Source organism: Vulpes lagopus, chromosome 3 (assembly GCF_018345385.1).
Source record: "Vulpes lagopus strain Blue_001 chromosome 3, ASM1834538v1, whole genome shotgun sequence".
NCBI lineage: Eukaryota > Metazoa > Chordata > Mammalia > Carnivora > Canidae > Vulpes > Vulpes lagopus.
In genome coordinates this window covers 15,080,151-15,104,199 of record NC_054826.1, presented here as the reverse complement: position 1 = coordinate 15,104,199, position 24,049 = coordinate 15,080,151, and the positions used below count along the sequence as shown (strand labels likewise).

General features: G+C 41.3%; 1 protein-coding gene across 10 annotated transcripts in view; it reads left to right on the top strand.

Annotated features, from left to right (window-relative positions):
• Positions 1-22,972, top strand: part of PRLR (prolactin receptor) — a 172,479-nt gene extending 149,507 nt beyond the window's left edge. For all 10 annotated transcript variants that reach the window (XM_041749393.1, XM_041749391.1, XM_041749383.1 and 7 more), the window contains 6 exons: positions 933-1,102; positions 8,163-8,332; positions 10,150-10,291; positions 11,752-11,851; positions 12,347-12,416; positions 14,596-22,972. In XM_041749393.1, the coding sequence (XP_041605327.1) occupies positions 933-1,102; positions 8,163-8,332; positions 10,150-10,291; positions 11,752-11,851; positions 12,347-12,416; positions 14,596-15,609 (1,666 nt within the window). In that variant the 3' untranslated portion in view covers positions 15,610-22,972. The remainder of the gene's footprint in view (positions 1-932; positions 1,103-8,162; positions 8,333-10,149; positions 10,292-11,751; positions 11,852-12,346; positions 12,417-14,595) is intronic.
• The last annotated feature ends 1,077 nt before the right edge of the window (positions 22,973-24,049 follow it).

Genomic DNA, 24,049 nt, shown 5'->3' with positions numbered 1-24,049 from the left:
TTTTTCCTTAGCATTTGCCAATCCACGATCTCTGATCTTCCAGAAGGCATATTTGGAGCTAAGGTTGCTGTGAGGGCTAAACAAGGTCACCTCTGTGTGAGAATTTTGTTTTACTCACAATGAAATCATCCTGGAAAGCCCAGGAGGGAGGTATCCTTCCCCAGTGAAGAAAACAGTTGCTGGTTGTGACAGCTGGCCCACATCCCAAGGATTGCACATTGTTGTACACAAAGCTGTCATCCCTTCTGGGACCCAAAGGAGTATCATGTAAATAGATTTCAGGAACTCAGACTGGCAACCAAAATAAAATAAGCCTTCACACTTCATGGTGTGTCTTGCGTGGAGACCCTGAAGTCTAAATGTAAGCAGCCTAATGAGCCACCTGGTCCTGAAATATCTCCTTCCTTAGTCATGTTACTCTGTTGCTGACTTAGTGCAATTGGAAATATGCTGATGGCAATTTTTACCCTCTTTCATCTTTTTTTAATGAAACATAATTCAACACATATGTGCAATAAATGCTGCATTGTGCATGGCCCCTGGTGTGTGTATACAGGGGAGAGTCACAGTTCCTGAGATGACCAGTGGCAAGTCCCTGGGTCGGCAATACCATGGCCATTGAGATCTTAAATGTTTATTGGCAGGGGGCATATATGGCAAAGCCCACAAAAACCTGTTGAAGAGAAGTTCTTATGAGAAGCAGAGTCATTGAGGACCTAAAGTAACCCTTCCACCATCTCCAGCACCCTTCTTCCCTGTCTCACCCTCAGCTGACACAGGCAGGACACAGAAGTGTGGGGAGCTGTTCCTCAGCTCTGGTTCTTGCATGTGGAAGGTCTAATCTCCAAAACCAGTGTCATTGATCTATTCAGGAAAAGACTAAACTCTTTTTACTACTTTCTTATTCACTGCTAATCTGTTACTCATTGCAGAGAGACACTCACACATGAATGCCCAGACTACATAACAGGTGGCCCCAACTCCTGTTACTTCAACAAGAAGCACACATCCATATGGACAATGTACATCATCACAATAAATGCCACAAACCAGATGGGAAGCAGTTCCTCGGATCCACGTTATGTCGACGTGACTTACATAGGTAAGAAGAAGGGTGACGAGGAAGGAAAGGGATTTGTTACTCCAGTATGGATTTACCAATAGTCAACCTCAGTGTGAGTCTTCTTGGCTTTTGGATGCATCCCCAAAAAGAAAGATAAGAAAATGTTCGATATCCTTCTCAACTGAATTTTTCAAACCAGTTCTTATCAAGTCATTCATAGCAGTAGGACTGGCACTTGGGATCCTTGTGTTTCTGTGCTTTCCCTTGACCCTTCTCATTCTCTTGGATCCAGGACTGTCCTATTTATGGGCCTCTTATCACTCCTTCCCTCCAGGCCTCCTCCTACAACCAGAGTCCCCTTCTCCCCTCCTTTCTCTCTCCTGATGGAAGACAGAGCTGCTCCATGGAATAGCAGCTCTTAGAAGGTGTCCATTTGCTTCTACACCCACAGGAATTGCCCCAACTGATTTGCCCCAGATTCAGTTCTCAATATACATGTGTTTCTTAGCAACTGGAGCTATTATTTTAAAAATAAATAATTTGGGAAGTAAATACTACTATTTGAACAGCAGGCTGATGGCCAAGATCACAGGCACAATGTTTGGAGTAGTCATTAGCAAAGTAAAACCAAGGCAACCTGAATGCTGCTTCTGGCTTTGCATGATCAACAGTCAGCTGCAAGGCAATTTGGCATAACCTTAGTGGCCTGGATGGTTAGCAGGGGTGACAAAGGGAATCTTAGGACAAGAGATGGCTTGGCCAGGCCTGGGCTCAGCCCTCATCTTGGGTAATAATCTGGGAGCTAGCTAATTAGGTTCATGGTTACCCAACTCTTCCAGATTTACCTAACACCACTCAGTAAGGAAAATAAGATTAAGATTCTCAAATGTTCACTTGCATATTATCTCAATGGCATGTTATATCAGTAGTTTATTCTTAAAAACTAGAAGAGCTTCCAGCACCAACCAATACACACTTGAATATTTTCTCTTGCAGCAAATAACTGGAATGAGCGTAGGGGTGGGAACTGAATTTGATCTTAGGTTAAGAAACTCAGAAAGGCAACCCCACTGGCAAGTAGAAATCGAATAAATTTTACTTCATATAAATTATTTACAATACAAAGTCTTTAAGATGCTAAATGCCAAATAATTCCTTTGTGTGGGCTCTCCTTACATATTTAGCATTTGAGGGCAAAACAGCAAAAGCAAAAGTTCCGAAACGAGCCATTGCTACAGTGAATGTATTCATTAAAAATGGAATCACTAAAGAGTAGCACGTTTAAAAAGTGAAATCAGTGAAGGCATCAATTTCACATGGGCCCTGGAAAACAAATTCTCTGGTGAAAAAGTGTTGGCCATGTTTTCCAAAATACTGAAATAAGGGTTTATGGAACCCTCATATCACCCTACAGCATCCAGTGTTGGTGACAGGCCATAGAAGTTCATTTAAAAATCAGTGTTGGGAGCCTGGGTGGCTCAGTCAGTTGAGTGTCTGACTCTTGATTTCAGCTCAGGTCATAATCTCAGGGTCATGAGATCAAGCCCCACATCTGGCTCTGCACTGGGTGTGGAGCCTTCTTGGGATTCTCTTAAAGTTTATTTTTTTAAAGTGAGTATTAACCATGGTACATTTTCTTTTATTTGCTGTTCTTTCTCCAGTTCCTTTAGGTGGGAGGTTAGCTTCTGCATTTGGGTTTTTTCCAATTATTTTAGGGATGCTTGTATTGTGATGTATTTCCCTCTCAGGACTGCTTTTACTGCATCCCAAAGATTTTGAACAGTTGTATTTTCATTTTCATTAGTTTCCATGGATCTTTTTCATTCTTCCTGGTTGACCCTTTCATCTTGTTGTAGGATGCTCTTTAACCTCCATGTGTTTGAGTTTCTTCCAAATGTCTCCCTGTGATTGAGTTCTAGTTTCTGAAAAAGCATTGTGGTCTGAAAATAATCTTTTGGTATTGGTTGAGACCTGATCTGTAACCTATTATGTGGTCTATTCTGGAGAAAGTTCCATGTGCACTTGAGAAGAATGTGTATTCAGTTGTGTTTGGATGTAAAGTTCTGTAAATACCTGTGAAATCCATCTGGTCCAGGTTATCATTTAAAGCTCTCATTTCTTTGGAGATGTTGTGCTTAGAAGATCTGTCATTTACAGAAAGCGCCGTGTTGAAGTCTCCCAGTATAAGTGTATTATTATCTAAGTATGTCAACGTTGGTTATTAATTGATTGATATACTTGGCAGCTCCCACATTAGGGGCATAAATATTCATGACTGTTAGGTCCTCTTGTTGGATAGACCCTTTAAGTATGATATAATGTCCCTCTTCATCTCTTACTACAGTCTTTGGGATAAACTTTAATTTATCCGATATGATGAGGATTGCTGCCCCTGCTTTCTTCTGAGGACCATTTGAATGGTAAATGGTTCTCCCACCTTTCATTTTCAGGATGTAGGTGTCCTTAGGTCTAAAATGAGTCTCTTGTAGACAGCAAATAGATGGGTCTTGCTTTTTTATCCGGTCTGAAACCCTGCGTCTTTTGATGGGATCATTGAGCCCATTCACGTTCAGAGTAATTATTGAAAGATTTGGATTTAGTGCCATCATAATACCTATCCATAATCCCTGTTTCTGTGGATTATTTCTTTGGGCTTCCTCTTTCTTTTACAGAGTCCCCCTTAATATTTCTTGCAGAGCTGGTTTGGTGGTCACATATTCTTTCAACTTCTGCCTATCCTGGAAGCTCTTTATCTCTCCTTCTCTTCTGAATGAGAGCCTTGCTGGATGAAATATTCTTGGCTGCAAGTTCTTCTCATTTAGGACCCTGAACATATCCTGCCAGCCCTTTCTGGCCTGCCAGGTCTCTGTGGAGAGGTCTGCTGTTAACCTAATACTTCTTCCCATATAAGTTAGGGATCGCTTGTCTCTTGATATTTTATTTTATTTTTTATTTTTTATTTTGTTTACTTTCCTACCTTGTTAGAGGCGCAGACCCTTCTCTCTGCAGACCCGGCCGTTCCCTCGGGGCATCTCCGGCGGGATCAGTGGGCGGGAGGGTCTGTTGGGGCCCGGAGCGGGGACCCTGCCCCCGCCCGCGGGCCGCCCCCACGGGGTCCGTGGCTCTCACCCTGAAAGCCTCAGCCAGTGACAACCTGGCAGCTCGAATGACAGTGTTGGCAGATATCTCGGAAATAGATTATGTCCTTGTTGCTACTGCCGTTGAATTACATTTAGCAATGTTGAAGGTGCTTGAAAGCAGTGTTCTTTTTTTTTTTTTTTTTTTTTTTTTTTTTTTTTTTTTTTTTTTTTTTTTTTTTTTTTTTTTTTTTTTTTTTTTTTTTTTTTTTTTTTTTTTTTTTTTTTTTTTTTTTTTTTTTTTTTTTTTTATTTTTTATTTCATTTATATTTTATTTTATTTTTATTTCATTTTATTTTATTTTTTATTTCATTTATATTTTATTTTATTTTTATTTCATTTATATTTTATTTTATTTTTATTTCATTTTATTTTATTTTTTATTTCATTTATATTTTATTTTATTTTTATTTCATTTTATTTTATTTTTTATTTCATTTATATTTTATTTTATTTTTATTTCATTTATATTTTATTTTATTTTTATTTCATTTTATTTTATTTTTTATTTCATTTATATTTTATTTTATTTTTATTTCATTTTATTTTATTTTTTATTTCATTTATATTTTATTTTATTTTTATTTCATTTTATTTTATTTTTTATTTCATTTATATTTTATTTTATTTTTATTTCATTTTATTTTATTTTTTATTTCATTTATATTTTATTTTATTTTTATTTCATTTTATTTTATTTTTTATTTCATTTATATTTTATTTTATTTTTATTTCATTTTATTTTATTTTTTATTTCATTTATATTTTATTTTATTTTTATTTCATTTTATTTTGGAAAAGAGAAAAAAATATCAGAAATGTTTATTCTGATATAAAAACGATTTGTACTGGAAAATGGGGTAGGAGGGGTATCCTCTGGTTCTAAATACTGTAAATCCCTTGACTTCCCTGGAGCTTTCCAGCACTTCTGGGTCAAGAACCGGCTCTTCCCGTCCTTCCAGCTGGTCTTCTGGGGGAGGGGCTGCTGTGCTGATTCTCAGGTGTGTGCACCTGGGGGAGCTGCCCCGCCCCTGCCAGGTGCACAGCTCAGTGGGAGCTGTTTATCCTGTGAGGCCCCTGTTCCCTGGTGGCCCTGCTCTGTCCCAGGCACAGGGTGGCACCAGGAGGAACAACCACACTGGCGGCAGCCAGCTCTCCAGCCCTGGAGTCCACTCCTCCAGTAAGCACCTGCAGTCTCCCAGTCCACACTGGCCTGGATGCTCGGGGGGGGGGGGGGGGCACTGATCTGCACAGCCTGGGGGGCTCAGCAGGAGGGTCCTCGCGTCTTGGGCCCTCCCCACCTCCCCTGGGGGCGTCCAGAGCAGGAGGGTCCCCCCGGTCCTGGGCCCTCCCCACCTGTCCTTGGGAAGTGCAGGGTCGTTTCCCCCGGCACCCTGGATCCGGGCCTGCGCCCCTGGAATCCCTCTCCCTGGAGCCCCCAAGGCAGCAGGGCGCAGCCCCTTTCCCCCGGAGCCGCCGCCTGAGCTGCTCCCAGGCCCAGCCGGGCGCTCCCTCCCTTTACCGAGCTCCGCCCGCGGGTGTGGCCGCTCCACCCCCCCACGCCCCTCCTGTTAGTGACCCCGGGAACCTGGAGGCCCCCCACCCTGCGGTCCTGCCCGAGCTCCCTGCTGGGCGCCTTTCCATCGGGAACGATCCGGGGCGGACTGTAAAGTCCCAGTGTCTCCGGGGGTCGGGGCTCTCCTGTCCGCAACCTCCCGCCGCCCCCCTTAGCCCCGCTCCTCCTGGCTGGATTCTGTTTTATTTCATTTATTTTTTATTTCATTTATATTTTATTTATTTTTATTTCATTTTATTTTATTTTTATTTATTTTTTATTTTTATTTTTTTATTTTGTTTACTTCCTACCTTGTTAGAGGCGCAGACCCTTCTCTCTGCAGCGCCCGGCCGTTCCCTCGGGGCATCTCCGGCGGGATCAGTGGGCGGGAGGGTCTGTGGGGCCGGAGCGGGGACCCCTGCCCCCGCCCGCGGGCCGCCTCCCACGGGGTCCGTGGCTCTCACCCCGAGCCTCAGCCAGTGACAACCTGCAGCTCGAATGACAGTGTTGGCAGATAATCTCTGAAATAGATTATGTCCTTGTTGCTACTGCCGTTGAATTACATTTAGCAATGTTGAAGGTGCTTGAAAGCAGTGATTCTTTTTTTTTTTTTTTTTTTAGATTTTTATTTATTTATTCATGAGAGAGAGAGAGAGAGAGAGGCAGAGACACAGGCCGAGGGAGAAGCAGGCTCCATGCAGGGAGCCCGAAGTGGGACTCGACCCCAGGTCTCCAGGATGACGCCCTGGGCCGAAGGCAGGCGCTAAGTCTCTGAGCCAGAAAGCAGTGATTCTCATCCAGAGCCTATGTTGCCTCCCCCAGGACATTTAGCAATGACAGGAAACATCTCTGATTATCACCAGCTCGGGAGGAGGGCCGGGGGATTACTGCCGGCAGAATGCTGCTAGGCACCCCCCAGTACTCAGGACAGTGCCCCACACCACCAACAAAGAAGTGTCTGGCCCAAAATACAGGATGCTGAGGTTGAGAAACTTTGCTTTAAAGGATTCATTCTAACCATTTTGCTGGCAGTTTTGTACTAATAGTTTTTGAGGCATTTCTCAGTAAATAGATGATGTTTGTTTAGGAAGTACATATAAAATGATCTTTCTTAGGGATTTATTTAGTAACATGTAAGCATTAGGATTAGGGGCAAATTTCCTAAAGTTCGCTTTTTAAGGCAACCGTAGGTTATAATGCCGAATACACTACAATTATGTTCACTTCCCGCCTGGCATGGGGACTGATTTGAGGAGGTAATAGATGAATAGAGAAAATATTACTGACCAGCAGGACTGAGATTAGGGTAAGACAAGCAGACAAGCTGGTACCCAAGGCACTCTGCAGAAGGCCCTCACAGACCTGCACTTAAAGGAACCTGAGAATTAGTGTCCCCTTAATGTGTGTGTGTGTGTGTGTGGCATAATACACTTAACAGAAAATTCACCATATTACCCATCTTACAATGTGCAATCCAGTGGTATTAGTTCATTCACACTGTTATGCAACCACCATCACTATCCAGTTCCAGAACATTTTCATCACTCCAAATGGAAACTTCATACCCATTAACCAGTTACTCTGGATTCCCTGCTTTTTCCCAGCCCTAGAACAACCATTAGTCGGCTTTCTAATCTCTGTCTCTAGAGATTTGGTTATTCTGGATAATTCGAGTATATAGAATTATAGACTATGTGGCCTTTTATATCTGGCTTCTTTCACTTAGCATAATGCTTTCAAGATTCATCTATGTGAATCTAGTGTGTGTTAGTACTTCCTTCCCTCTTATGGCTGATAGTGTTCTATGATATGAATATTATTTATTCATTCATCAGTTAATGGACTTTGGGGTTGTTTTCACCTATTGGCTACTGTGAATGGTGTACTATGAACACTCAGGGACAAGTTTTTGTTGAGCACTACGGTCAGTCCCTTTGGTTATCTACTTAGGAGCGAAATTGATGGGTGACATGGTAATACTGTATTTAACTTTCTAAGTAACTTCCAGACTTTTTTTCTACAGTGGCTGTACCACTTAATTTTCCCATCAGCAATGAATGAGGGTTCCGGTGTCTCCAGTGCTCTCACCGACACTTGCTATTCTTCATTTTTGAATTCTAGCCATCCTAGTGGGTAGGAAATGCTATCTCATTGTGGTTTTGACTTGCATTTCCCAATGATTTTTGAGCACCTTTCCTGTGCTTGTTGGCCATTTGTGCCTTCTTAAATTTTGCATCTTGTTTGCTTCAACCTAACCCCACTTATGCTGACTCACACCTGATGTCAAATACAGAGTCTCCTAACCACGGCAGAGTGAAACAGTAGAGAGCTTGCCTCTAAGAACACATATAGTTCTGTGTTCAGATACCACTTGCACTAAATATGGCGTTTCTTTCCTATCTACAGTTGAACCAGACCCCCCTGTGAACCTAACTTTGGAATTAAAACAACCAGAAGACAAAAAGCCTTATCTGTGGATAAAATGGTACCCACCCACCCTGGTTGATGTTAGATCTGGTTGGCTCACACTCCAGTATGAAATTCGGTTAAAACCCGAGAAAGCAACTGAGTGGGAGGTGAGTCAACTAGAAGCTTTTGGAAAAGGTCAAGTCCTTGGCACAGATGAAGCCCTCACAGCTGAGAACAAGTCGTTCCTCCTCATTACTGGGTGACCCTGTTGCCCTCTTGATGCTGATGGGACCCACCCACATGTGGAAGGGACTCCTCCCTTCCACTGGGATTGATGGGGGCTCATCCTCATACTCTGACAGGGCTAACTTCTTGCCCTGATCAGCTTCTTCCACCAGGTCTCCAACCCTCCTCCCTCAGGATATCTTAGGTTGAGACACTTGTGAATGTACTTACATGGCACTAAGTAGGAAGAAAAAAATCTCAGCATAATCAGCCCATGGCCAATGCTATTTTATTCGCTTTCAAATACTTCAATGTAAAGAAGAGATAATACATTAAATTATAGACATTATAATAGTCCACTCTGAAATATTTTAGTATATGTCTCTTTTTAAAAGGGAACATTTGAGGGGTGCCTGGCTGGCTCGGTCAGTGGAGTGTGTGGCTCTTAATCTCAGGGTTGTGAGTTCTAGCCCCATACTGGGTGTGGAACCTACTTCAAATTTAAAAAAAGAAAAAAGAAGGGAACATTTGGTTTCACTCATATGTGGAATTTAAGGAACAAAACAAATGAACAAAGAGACAAACAAAAAGACTCTTCAATACAGAGAACAAGATGGTGGTTACCAGAGGGTGGTGGGATGGACATGGGTGAAATAGAGATTAAGATTACACTTATTGTGATGAGCACTGAGTTATACATAGAATTGTTGAATCACCAATTGTACACCTGAAACTAATATAACACTTGTATGTTAATTATGCTTCAATTTTGAAAAAAGATACTCTCAAGCCCATTAGCAATGATAAAAATGCATTTTTTAAAAAAAGGGAACATTTCCAAAGATAGCCAAAATAGGATCACACATAGAAAATTAATTAAAATTCCTTAATAACATTTAAAGGCCAGTCCATATTTCAACTCCCCCAGTTGCTTCAAGAAAAATACCCTTAACAGCTAGTTTGATCAAACCAGAGTCCACTCCAAGACCAGTTGTTATATTGCTTTGGTCTCAACATGCTCAGGAGACTGGGCCACTTGTCCCATAGAATGTCCCACCTTCTGCTTTTGTCTGATGAGTTCTCTGTGAGGTCATTTGGCTAATTTTTCTGCCCCTGTATTTCATGTAACCAGACAATTAGATCTAAAAATTTGATCAGATTCAATTTGAACAGTTTTTGACAAGAGTACTTCAGAGGTGATATTATGGGCCTCATGTTGCATCATGCCAAGAGATGGAAATCCTCTGGTTAGCCCACCAGAAATGATGCTCAGACTGATTCTGAGATCAGAGAGGTAGCAACCTGATCTCTCAATTGTAAAGTTTTATTTTGTTTGTACACTATTGCTTCAACAAACTTGAAGGCCCAGTTCTCTTTCACCTACGGGCTTTATACCAAGTGATAATCCTTGAATCTATAAAATCATTAGGGTTGACAAAATAACCATTTTTCAATTGTATTCACTTGGTTGTCTTCCATAAAGTAGAATTTAGAAGGGGGTAGAGGATAGGGACTACTAGAATATTTGACTTGATGTTGATGGAGTTCCCGATGGAGAGATAGAAAACCCGTTAATTTTTGTGTGAGCAATGCAAGGAGGAAAAGATAGGCTAAGAGGGTGGAATGGAGAGAACAGAGATTTATCTACAAAATCGATTCTGCTGGCTTCAGTCCTCCAATAGCTTATTATCTAGGGGAAAGGTCTATGAAAAACATAACACAAGTCAGAGTGACATCTAGTTTCCTTGTTTGTCCTTAGACTCATTTTGCTGGGCAGCAGACTCAGTTTAAGATTCTCAGCTTATATCCAGGACAGAAATACCTTGTCCAGGTTCGCTGCAAGCCAGACCATGGATTCTGGAGTGAGTGGAGCCCAGAGAGTTCCATCCAGATACCAAATGGTGAGTGTCTTGGCCCCCTTTTGTATATATTCCAAAATATTTTTGAAACAAAATAAATTTAGTAAGTTTGGATGTAGTAACTACTAACAGAGAAACTACCTGAAGTGTTGGCCCGAAGAATAAAGGTGACTTTATCATCTCTCCATCCAAATCAAAGACACTTGGAAGTGTAGCACAGTGGATCACTGTCCGCCAGGGCCAGTTTCCAAGATAAGGCTGCCAACATGGGCTTGGCATGCCTCAGAGGGCTTGTCACTCATTCTGCCCTAATCCCTCTAATGTGCTCAAGGTTATCATCTAGTTGTGCCAAAATCTGTAAGTTGGTCTGCCATCTGAAAGGCATGGACCAGTTTTCAGTCCATGATGTCGGTTACATCTTGGTTCTTGTGTGAAGGTACAGTGTGCATCAGAGGCTCTCCAGTCTAAGTGCCATTAAACATGGCGGCTGGCACTCCATGAGAGAACGGTTCCTCTTGCATTTCTAAAGTATGTTAGAGTTATAAAGTTATTCCCTTGTCTGGCCCTTTCAACCCGCTCAGGTATTCAGAGAGAATAGGGTTAGCATTAGGAATCAAAAGTGAGGAAAGTGAAGCTCACTGAGGTTAGAGGTCTTACCCAGAACCACACAGCAAAGCCTAGCTCTCTGACAACCCACCTGGCCAAAGTACGGGGGTGTGCGTTGGCTCGGCATTGAAAGAGCACTGAACTGTGGGTCATGAAATCCACATGGGCATCTAGTTCAGCCCTGGATCTTATTAAATAAATAAAAGCAAGGGACGCCTGGGTGGCTCAGTGGTTGAGCGTCTGCCTTTGGCTCAGGGCGTGATCCCGGGGTCTTGGAATTGAGTCCCACACCAGGGTGTCTCCACAGGGAGCCTGATTCTCTGACACTCTCTCTCTCTCTCTCTCTCTCTCTGTGTGTGTGTGTGTGTGTCTCATGAATAAATTTTTAAAATCTTTTTAAAATAAATAAATAAATAAATGCACAAGGTCTAAAGGCAGATGTTCTGAGTTCAAATCCCAACTGCAACTTTATAGTTTACATGTTCATGGGGAAATCACTCTTTGAGTCTCTGTATCCTAATTTTTATATACAAGGCAGTAAATGTAGAGACCTTAATGCCATTGATGGCTTTAGCAAGGACTTCACGCATGATGGCCTTTATTATTATTACTGCAATGGACCTTGTGACCTTGAATTTCCTCTTAAAGGATCAAATGAAATAATATATAAAAGGGTTTTGAAATTTGTAGAGTATTGTCAAATATACACAACATATTAAAATTTAATAATAAAAATTAAACTCGTCACTGATGCTACTCTCTTTGGATTGCTATTCAAATCAAAAGAAGTGTAGGGAAGGGGGGAAACCCTTTGTTCATAACTTTTGCTTATTAATCTTGTTTGTTTTTAATGATCCTTTGATGTGATCAAAGCTTTCGGACTGTTTGCTTTTTAGATGTCACCATGAAAGATACCATCGTGTGGATCTTTGTGGCCGTTCTTTCTGCTGTCATCTGTCTGATTATGGTCGTAGCAGTGGCTTTGAAAGGCCATAGGTACTTCCCTGTCTATCACCCCCCCCCCCCAATCATGGTTGTCAGGGATTGCAGCAAAAAAGATAATACGAAAATGACAGAAACCTACAGATAAGTCAAGCACTTCACTTTAGCCATAGCTGCAATGTGTTGACCCGTAGAAAATCTTTTATCAGCACTAGGAAAAGTTGCAGAATGGACTCCTTTGAAGCTGGTGCTCTTTCCATCAAACTGTGCAATAGTAAAATTCTCATAAGAGCAACTCAAATCAAGAAAAGCAAGTAGTCCAAATAATCCATTCATTTCAGTATCTGCCTCCTCTATGAGCCAGAGCTAATTAGGATGTAGGCCCCTAAAATTATTAATTGTCTTCACCATTGATTGTTAGTCTCACAGAACCCGAGATATCTATCCACCAAAGTCCAGGTAGCAGATGTTTGGAGAGAATACTAATCTTTCAAAACTTACAAAGCGAGAAGGTGAGTCATCTATTCTTTCTCACAAATTATTTTATAGCATGGTGACCTGCATCCTTCCACCAGTTCCTGGGCCAAAAATAAAAGGATTTGATACTCATCTGCTGGAGGTAAGTGGCAGAAGTGGAGAATGCAGTGTGACTCACTTCTTTGTAATAATTACCTTTACACATGCGCACATAATTCCCATCAGTCCAGCCTGGCTGACTCAGGCCCTGCCCAGCTCGTCCCTGCTCTTCAGCATGCGTGTTTACAGAAAGACAGGTGGAGGCACGAGGGTACTTACCTTCAGAAACTAAACATCAGAGGGCAAGGAGAGAAAGCCAAGAAAACATGAAAACATAGTAATATTTGGCTAGATTTATCAGGTCTGTTCACTAGCACAGAAATAAACATTTTCTGCAAACAATGAATTTAGAAAGAGGGTAAATATTTTAATTGATACAAAACAGGGACCCAGCACCACCTCCTTTGTCATACTTCGGTTCAAGTTTTCACTCGAATGTTCTTTACATAATTGCAACGTCCTATTTTAGTTGTCGCTCACTTTGAGCACTCAGTAGAGACTGGATCAGTACAGTGGGGCTAGTGTTTGCCAGGGCCCACTTAGGCTGATTCAAGAGGGATTTAAATTCAAGTGTTTTGAATAAAGAGGGGTTAGAACACTTTAAATTTCTGTCCAGATTGAAATATATAGTTTCAATTTGACTTGAGCTTCACACTGATGTATCTAAAAGCAGTGACTGGCACATCACATCACTTGACCCACACACTGTGAGGCTAACAACACAAGCATATGAAAAGTGAATTGGCTTGACTACATTCAGTTTTATCAAAAATATCAGAGCAGGATTTAGGGCCCCAGAATTTAGGCTCCTGGTCCAGTGCTCTTATCCCACTATCTAGTCTCTAGTACTGACCTTCATAGAACCAGCATGAACATCTCAACTAAGTTAGTTAACTACTGTCTAGCTCAAAATTTGACCTTGTAGCCACAGGGACTTAATAATAAAATAACTACTGGGGCAGCCCCAGTGGCCCAGCGGTTTAGCGCCGCCTTCAGCCCAGGGCCTGATCCTGTAGACCTGGAATAGAGTCCCACGTCGGGCTCCCTGCATGGAGCCTGCTTCTCCCTCTGCCTGTGTCTCTACCTCTCTCTCCCTCTCTCTCTCTCTCTCTCTGTATCTCTCATGAATAAATAAATAAAATCTTTTAAAAATAAATAAATAACTACTGTTTGTGTCACATACACAAAGTTTGTATCTTCTTATTTTTTAAAGATTTATTTATTTGTTTATTCATGAGAGAGATACAGAGTAGGAGTCAGAGACACAGGCAGAGGGAGAAGCAGGCTCTCTGCAGAGAGTCTGATGTTGGAACTCGATCCCAAGTTCTGGTATCACACCCTGAGCCAAAGGCAGGTACTCAACCACTGAGCCACCCAGGCGTCCCAAAGCTTGTATATTCTTAATCACATTACCTCTCATCTTCAAAAGAGCCCTATTATTCCCATTTTACAGATGGGGAAAGTGAGGACCATAGAGCTGCTTGTCCAAAGTTGGAACCCTTTAATGAGCGATAGAGTCAAGATTTGGGTACCAGTACCTGACCTAAGTCAAGGGATCAGAAAGAAGAGTGAAAAACAGGAGGCAGGAGGCAGAAGGACTTAAGAAGGAGAACAGAAAGGATGAGAGGGAAGAAACTGGGACAGGGACGAGGTGGGGGCAAAGAAGGGACTGGAAGTGGAGCAGAAGGAAAGGAAAGAGTAGGGGAGGAGGAGGAGGGAGGGGTAGAAAGAAGGGAAGAGGAAGAAGTAAAAAGAGGAGGAGTTGAAAGAGAAGGAAGAGGCAAGACTCTGCTTACCACTGCCAGACTCCAGAAGGCGGTGGAGTTGGTTAGGAGGCTAGTGCCCATGTCTCATGGCCAGCGGGTCACAAAGCACCAAATGGTGGCATGAGCACCGCGGTTTTGGTGTCCCATGAACATTTTAGCTAATAGGTACGTGTTGATTATATGTGCATGTACTTGCCCATTAAACTCATAATCATTATTGCTTAGAGAGACACGAAGTCAAAATCATGATTTGACTGAAAGAAAAATATGAGATGAGTAGCCGTCCAGGAGCTGATCATAGACAGCCTGGTCCACAAACTTTGACATTCAGGAAATTTTGCTAGGCCACTAGCACATCCCATTTGCCCATAGGCAGGACCACGGGCTTGGCCATGATGCCGACAGGGAACGTTAGGAAGCTGACGGCCCTCTCTCCTTGTGTCTGTGTTTTCCTAGAAGGGTAAATCTGAAGAACTACTGAGCGCACTGGGGTGCCAAGACTTCCCTCCCACTTCTGACTGTGAGGACTTGCTGGTGGAGTTTTTAGAAGTGGATGACAGTGAGGACCAGCAGCTGATGCCAGCGCATCCAAAAGAACATCCAGGGCAAGAGAGGAAGCCCACCCCCTTGGATCCAGACAGCGACTCTGGCCGGGGCAGCTGCGACAGCCCTTCCCTTCTGTCTAAAAAGTGTGAGGAAGCCCAGGCAGATCCCTCCACATTTAACACTCCCAAGAGCGTTGAGAAGCCAGAGAACCCTCAAACAAATGTAACCTACGCTTGGGGCTCCCGGAGCACAAGCTCGGAAGGCAAAATCCCCTACTTCGCTGCCGGCGGGTTCAAATCTTCAACATGGCCTTTGCCACAGCCCCCCAGCCAGCACAGCCCCAGGTCTTCTTACCACAGCATTGCTGATGTGTGTCAGCTGAACATGGGCACGGCAGGTGCATCAGCCGCTCTGCTGGACAAAACAGACACACGTGCTCCAAAAACCACTGAGACTGGAGGGGAGGAAAAGGCAGCTGAGCAGAGGGAAGTGGAAAGCTTCCATTCCAAGACTGACCAAGACACACCATGGCTGTTGCCCCAGGAGAAAACCCCTTTGATCTCTGTTAGGCCCTTGGATTACGTGGAGATTCACAAGGTCAACAAAGATGGAGCATTGTCGCTGCTCCCAAAACAGAAAGAGAACAGCGGCCAGGCAGAGAAGCCCAGTACTCCCGAAGCCACTAAGGAGTATGCTAAGGTGTCCAGGGTGATGGATAACAACATCCTGGTGTTAGTGCAGGAGCCACGAGCTCAAAACCTGGCTTCGTTTGAAGAACCAGCCAAGGAGGCTCCGCCGTCCCATCAACAGAATCAAGCTGAAGAAGACCTGGCCTCCTTCACCTCGGCACCAAGTGGCTGTGGACTCCAGCGGGCTGGGTTGGATTACCTGGATCCCACGTGTTTTATGCACTCCTTTCAGTGATACCTTGAGTAACGGAATGATTGGTTAAAATGTGATTTTTTTTTTTCAGGTAACACTACAGAGTACAGGAAATGCACTCTACTAGAGAATGCTCGAGAATGTGGTTAGAATGACACTATACAGCCTGTAGTTCACTCCTCATGCTCCATTTTCAACCAGCTGCCTCTTTCTCCAACAGCTGATTCCAGAACAAATTGTTTTGTTTCCTGTGATTTGTAGATTGACTTTTTTTTTTTTGCTATTAGTTATAAAATTCCGTGTTCAATGAAATAAAAGCACATTGTTTAGCATTCTTGAGGGACAGTGCCAACAGGTATATCCTCTGGAAGGGGCTTTCATGGTTTGGTATGCGACAGAAGGAAATGAAATACTCACCACTGCTTACCACAGGAAGATGAGAGATGTGAGAAAAAGGCCATGAAAACCGCTTTTGAAAACCAACAAACGTTTGCAAAACCTTTGCTTAACCTTTACATTCCTCTCTTATTTTATTCAGATTAGCCAAATACAACCCACTTAAAGAAAGAATACATTCCAGAATACCCGACACACTGTTTACATGGGTTCCTATCACCTTAGTGATACATTGCCAATATGCAAGCCAAAATGATGCCTCCAGTTTTTTTTCTTAAAATGGTTTGAATTTATTAAGCATGGATTTTTTCCCCCTAAATTGTAATTTATTCTAAAGCCTCCAGAGAAAACCATTTTGGAGAGTGAAATTTTCTTACATGATAGGTAAATGAGCTCCATGTGGTAAATTCTTATAAAATCCTTTCCTGTTTCATTTCAGCATAAGAGATAATTTATTATACACCCTAGTCTTCAGTTAGGTTAAAAAAAATCCCCAAAGACCAACTTTAATTTTAAAATATAATCACAGCAGGATGGTAATGGAAATACTGCCTTACTGTACATACGAATTCTACTTTAATATAAGCCCGTAAGTTTCACAATCTATTTTTGAAGACTATTTTTCTATCACTTAGGTAAAATAAAAGACTATTTTCTATCTTCCCAGTACAGCTGTTTACGTATTTAGCGGGTACAGTATCTTCTGCTATGAGGTTATAATGAGTATTTGCAGTACATCATAGTATATGCAGTCCCTGTTTGTGGAGTAAAATGCCATAGCAACCCAAAGCCCATTGAGGAATATGAAGTGATCTGATTCTTTTCATCTCTGTGACACTGTAAACAGTCTCCAGCCTGAAGTTTTAGGGCTTTCCACTGACCAGAAATTAATTCTATAATTTAGGGCTACTCTGGGGCTTCTCCTCTTCCCTGGGTGAATATTCATAAAACCACCACGAAAAGGTGAGTGATGACCTCTCACATACTGTTTCAGAGAGAACGTTTGGTTTGGTTTGGTTGTTCTGAGAAATCTTGGGCAGCAAAGAAAAAGTAAGCAAAGCCAGGACTTAGTATCTTTCTGAAGTAGGTCCATTTGCAAAATCTTGGCGAAAGCAGAGACAACACTCACACCAGAAGTGTTCACATGAAAGTTCTAAGGAAGCAGGCATCTGTGGAGTGGTGACAAGAGCTACAAAGGCCGGGGTATGGTAGTAAGAATCTCCAAGTCCGTTCCAAGGGCAGCCTTCCCGAGAGCAGCCAAAAGCCTGGATCTGCATTTTGAAGAGAGCATTCATGACTCATAAAACCGCCTCCCTCTGTTTTTCATCTCATCTGATGGCAAATCCATTCTCTGTGTTGACTCGCTAGCTGGACACAGTGAATTTGAACTCACGTCTGTGAGTTAAATATTCCACCCCAGCAAGCCCATGCGGACAGGAACTAGGCTCCAAGGTGGCCTAATGTTTGAAGCTGAACACACTGCTGGGGCTTCCAGAATTGCAAAGGTAAATAGATCTGAGTTCCCTTCTCCCAGTATAGACTGGCATAAGGAGCGAAGGGAACATTTGGGAAAGTTGTCCAAGTTCATTCATGCCCTAGGTCCTTGCTAGCCTGAGGTGTGCCTTGAGGACCAGCTCTGTCAGCATCCCCTGGCACTGCTAGCGATGCAGAATCTTGGCTCCCCTGTCCAGACCCACAGAATCAGAATCTGCATTTTACTAAGATCCTCAGAGAATTCATGTGTACGGTGAAGTTTGAGAAGCCCTGCCCCGTGTAACCATTTCCACTAACGGTGTGTTGGTGCCTGGAAACAATCCTCTCTTGGAAATACAAGTCAGGTCAAACTCACACTCGATGACACCCTATGTAAGGAGAAGGCATACTTTAGAAAAAAAAATCCACTTGGCATTTAAATTTACAGAATGATTGAGAATGACTTGCAAAAGTACACACAACTCCAAGAGGGCCCGGGAATATATTCCACCTGGAATGAAAGTCTCTGCCTTTCAAGGCAAGTGCAGATCAAACTTTTCCCCAAATAGTCCATTCTTCTCCAAAATGTATATCAATCACTCTGATCATTCAAAAATAATCTGTTTTGATATACGACTTGGAATGCGTGATAAAAGATACTATGGTTAAAATCTCACCTTGGACTAAATGCCAAAGATACCCCAGTTAGCCACTCCTTAAGTAAGCCCAAGTTACATTCTATGGTTAATTAACACTTTTTATTTGAATTAAACAGCAGGGTTGTGTTTTGTTTTGTTTTGTTTTTCATCTTCTGGCCTATTTGCTATCAAGGAGGCAGCTAGTGCAGTGGAAGGATGCAGACCGGGGGTCAAGAGACCCAGGCTCTAGTCCTAGCTATGCTGCCTTAGAACAGTTGCCTTTCCTGGGCCTCAGTTTCCTCGGGAGGAAATGTCATCTCTAATATCCTTTCAAACTCTGGCTCCTTGATTTCATGACTCACTGAATATTTTCCAGCAAAGATCATTTTCCCAGTGCTTTGATCTTAAGTGAGCTAAAAATTAATTGTCCTTCATCATAGACATGCAACCACTCTCCAGTGATGTGCTTTTTTTTATTTCTCTTTTAAATCATCAGTTCCAGTCGTACTTAACATATTGCCTATGCATGTCATAAATTACATATGTATGGGATCAGAGTCTAAGATAACATGCAAGTATGTGTTAGGAGGAGAGGCATGAGATTTTCTTAAAAAACACATATTGAAGGAGGCTCTAATTTTTAGAAAAATAATCTTTTAATGAATCAAGCCATGATTACTTTTTGCTAAGTCCAACAGCCCCAAATCTCTTTTCTTAGATCTGGCTGCAGCTTCTGGTTTTTCCTTCTTTTTGATGAATTATAAACCATTATTGCACCGTTGGTTTAAAGAGCCATACGCTCTGAATTATAAAAAGTCATGTTTTTATAAACAAACACCTGAATATTCAAGTTACAAAGCACATGGAGATGGGCTAGCCAATGGGTGATTTATGGAAGCTTATAACCCAACCTGCAAGATGTTCTCTGGCCAGTTTTAATGAACGGGTTTAAGGCACCTCAGTGTGAGCACAAGTTATTATCAGCTGCGCCCCTGACATTTAACAGAATGTCCATTCTCCTAAGTGCCTAAGACCAATCCTGGTAGGCGGGTATGTACCAAAAACTTGCTTTCGCTGGTTTGGTCCAAAGTGGGTCAATTCCTTACCACCTATATGAGATCGAGGAGTTTGACCTCTTGTCCTGTAGAGCCCAACTGAATCGGAGAATCCAGTGAGTTCATGAGCTCCAGGATGCAGTTTGGCTGTGGAGGAAATCCAGCTCTTTCTTGAGATTCTCCACTGTTGCAGTCACTTGCAGAAAGACTTGGCCCTGCCTTTAGTAACTTCTCTATCTCCTTAGTGTAGACAAGAAAGAAACAGATTTGTACATATTTTACAAAGTGCCTTTCTTTACTTTTATAAAAAAAAAAGTTTTGTTTTTTCAAGAAAAGTGTATCGATTAGAAAGTAAATTTTACTTGTTTTATGTAAATTAATGGAGAAACCAGAAAGGGAATGACAAAATGGTCTAAGGTCCAACCAGCAACTGTTCAGTGGATTTTTTAATTTATTGCTTAACTGAATTACCATAAAGCTGATGTGAATGATGTAACTTATTTTGTCTGATAAGAAATTGACTCTGGTTAGGATTCGGGGATATGCCTGCCACCCTGTGATTCGAGACTCTTCACTTTAAAAACATACCCATATGCTTTTGAATGCCTTTGAATTGCATACCTGGGCCGGAAAAGGACAATGCATGCACAGTGGAACCTTGCACACATACAGAAACATGTAAATGGCTCTGGATTACCACCCCCAGTCATGCTAACGTAGATTTGCCATTGATGAAAGCCTCATGTGTACTTCAATGAACAAATTTCTTGTTCTGCCCTTTCGGCTCAAGTACAATAGTATTGCTGGAGTAGTGGGCTGAGCACCCAATTTGCAGGTCTAGGTCACATGGCTGCCACTCAACAGACTATGCGACTTTACGCCAAGTCCTTTAAACTCTAGCCACCAATTTTCTGACCTGTTAAATAAGTAGATTGGCCTAAAATGTTTGTAAGCCCCCGCCAGCTCTAACTGTCCTTGATTCTCATGATCAAGTAAGATCCAAGGTTTCAAAGGCCCAGGTGCAATGCAGGAAAGTATTTGACATGCCGTCACCCTGATACTGCACGGGGTTAAAACGTTTAAGAGAAACATGGACATCTATTGGTCTATATCAGATTGATTTGCTTTAACATCCTGGCTTTTTTTCTTCTTAACTATCCATACTTAGAGGCTTTTTGTTCTTCTGCTCTAAGGCCTGTATTTTTCCTGAGAGTTAATTTTGCACGCTAGCAACCATAGGTTCCGCAGGAAACTAAGTTCTTCATAAACAATGGCCTTGGCCCTGCAAAGGACTAAGTCACGTGTTAAATCAGCCACACAGATATCACGGTGAAGGTTGAGAGTCATTAGTCACCTCATTTAGAGATTTGCATACTTAGAAATTCCAGCTCAATTCATTAATTAATTAATTCAAAGGCCGTTAACAAACCCAAGCTACGTCGTTCCGGAAGTCTTAAGGAGAAATTAACAATACAAAATGATTGTCTGAGAACCTGTGTTCTAACCAGAAGTTCCATTTATAATTATGGCCTGGGCTTACTCCATGATTACCAGATATATTACTGACCAATCATATAGGAATTCTCTCCCTAGGCTTGTGTATTTCCATAAGGTGATTTGAGGTCTGAGATCATCATGGTATCCCTTTCAATGAACAGGGAAAAAAAAAAAAGATGTAGAAAATAGGACATTTCCAGAGGTTTGGGCATCTCAGGATTCCACAAAATGCCAACAGTAGCCTGCTAAACCCAAATTGTATTGGACAAAGTGAATCTGTAAACTATTCAGTGTTCTGAGCTTATGGCTAAGAGATGTACATAACTCACAACACCATATGCCCGTCATTGTCTTATCCGCCTCCATTCCTTTGATTTATGCTCTAATCTCAAGTCAAAAGGCACCGAGACATGTAAAATAGAAAACATATCCTGTTTATGTGACTGTGGCCAATGAATAGAGAGACCCTTAGCCAATCGTATTCTATTAACTTCTATCAACTTTTTATCTGCTCCTGATTAAATAAAAAAACAACCACCATAAAATCTTTGGCTAGTGAAGTGGTAATATCAAAAATAGCCTTTACTAGTTATGTTTAAATTATGCTTCAGCTGGATAAACTTCAAAATACAGTATGAGTTTTTCCATGCAAATTTCACAAATCCTGAAGAAAAAAAAAATCTTGTTATTATGTTATCTGAAATCAAAAATCTGTAGGGCAAAGATACCTCTGAAAAATAATTTGTTTTATAAAATCTCTGATAGGGTGTTTCGAATTTTCAAAAGTAACTACCTCCCCTTCTTGTCCTACTGTCCTTCCTCCGAAGCTGCTTATTGTTTAGAAATGAAAGGTATCACGTCTCATGCTTTGACTGTTTTTCAATGGCATATTTAATGTATACTGGCCATGTGACATTCCTAACTTTAAAATAACTGTTATGTTATTTTATATTATATTGCTTTATGTGGTTCAAAACTGTTTGATGCATTGAAATATATTATCCTTGTATTGTGAGATTCATCATGTGATATAAATGAAAATAATTATATAATGGCTTATAATCTATTCTTGTGTATTTCAATATGATTGTGTCTATGTCTGTAAAACAAAACTGAAAAAATGTAATCATTTATTTCTGTTGAGGCTGCGAATGTATTACTTTTTTTCTTAACCTTTGTCTAGAAGTAGTGTCATATGCCATTGTACAGCTGATCTGGGGTGTTGAGTGTTTAGAGTACAATCCAACCATTGTTTGAAAGTCAACTCTCAGCTTTGCTTCATGTGACTTCTTGATAACTTCTTGAGTGTTGGTTGCATCATGAGGCTTGCTTTTGTGCTCATTCATTTTAAACAAATTTATAAGAGTCTCATGTGGAAACCAAAGCAATCTAGAACCAGCCTGTTGTGTGATCTGTGTCTTCTGTAAAGCCATATTGAAGCAAAGACTATGTAGTAGCAAAAGGTTCCACATTTTCAGAGCTTTCACTACCTCTGCTTTTTCTCTTTCCCTAGAAAATAACAAGCAAAATTCTTCAACATGAAGTGGGAAATTAGAAGTGATTGTTATAATAAGTTGCTGGGGATTGGTTTTGTTTTTGTTTTTGTTTTTTTTTACATGAAAATACACCTTCTAATTCACCACTTTGTAGGTTTATGCTAGGTTTTCTCAATAACCAGTTTTATATTTTATAAAAACTGGCTGAAGAATAAAAGCCAGAAAGAATACTTAGTAAATCACCAGATGAAAAAACCAACAAAACCATAGAGTGTAGATTTTTTTCCTAATGATGAGTCACCTCAAGTTGTTCACTCAAAGCCATGATAATATTTCTCACTATTTGATTTCTCCAACACCCCTAGAAATAGATATTTTCCTTATTTGATTTTAGCCATCAAATATATTACAGTATGGGAAAAGCCAGCCATATATCAGAAATAGTCTTGTTTCAATTTAAAAACACATTTCTACATGTACTTATTGTACTTTTTTTCTTTTTAGTCTTAAAGAATTTTAGAGGACTGTAGTTGTCTGATTTATCTTGCATTTCTAATTCTGTAAATCTTTGGTTATTGCACATTGTACTTTCCATTTTTCCATGGATTTATTCATTGGCCTCCTTTTATTTTGAGGGGACAACACGGACCATTATATTTTCGTCAGTAGTATGGGAAATCTGCTAACTGCTATTGTTATAACGTCCTCATTTTTACTGCACGCCAAAAACAATGCTTGCCAAACAAAATCTTGGACATCCCAGTATAATATGGTCATTATATTTCTGTTCATGTTATTGACAATACCCAGTTCGGTGCCTGGCTCAATAAATGTTTATTTCCCTTGCCTACCCTTCCTTTATTTTTATTTGACATGTAAATAAGCGGAATAACATGTGCGTGTCTGAAACAATTTTCTTGAAGCATTTTTGCTGCTAAGGGATCTATAATCTGGAAATCGTTAGCGTAAGTTGGACCAAAACAATTATCCTCCTTTATCTTCCTCCTTCCATATGATTGCGAAACATACTTTCCTTTCTTCCCCTGCACCCCCCCACCCCCCGCCTGTCACTTTCACATGAGAAGCTGCTAAAAATGAAGATGGAAGGAGCAACATGGAGACCAAACCAGAGGAGCTTGCTTAACTATTGTAAAATAAAGGAAAGACCAAACCATTTTTGAAAATGCAGTGCTTTTGAATGGCATGAGTCGTCCACATTGCTAACATTGTTTCTAACAGAATCCATTGGATTATGTGTAAAATGATCACCTTTGCTTTTTAATGAATCTAGATCTAGAAACCTTCACCAACTGTCCATGCTTGTGTTAAGAATTAGGAAATAGTTGGGGGTCCGCTTTACAGATTCTTCTCTGCCCCCTAATTCTTTCCTATCAGGTCTCACAGGAGCAATAAGGAATTTCTTATCTGAGGGTCACGCTCCAAATGGCTTCCATCAAAGAACCAGCGACTCTCCCATGCTTATGTGGGTGCCACTTGCCTTAAACTCTTGGGCACACTTTTACTTCTCAACTAAAAAATTTGGAGTGCCAGTCACCAGACACAGCATTCATATAATTAGTGACAAGCTGGAGAACAACGGAGCCAATTTTCCAGAATTATCGTATGCACGTTCCTGAAAGAAAACAAATTATTTTTGCCACTTCTTGCCAGAATCACATCTGAAACCTTAACCTCACCAGACTTCCTACAACTTATTAATCAGGTTTGATACATTCGAAATCTTCCCTCTTTTTTAGGGACTGAGAGATATAGTTTCCATTTAATAGCAATCTTGAAATGTTGCAGGTTGCGGGCAGGGTGGGACCGGGCAGGAGTATAGGAAATAGGGGTATTGATGAGGCCCCAAAAGGGACCCCACTGCCCAGGGAAGCAGATTCCTGCTGCATTTACCTCTAAGAGTCCCTCC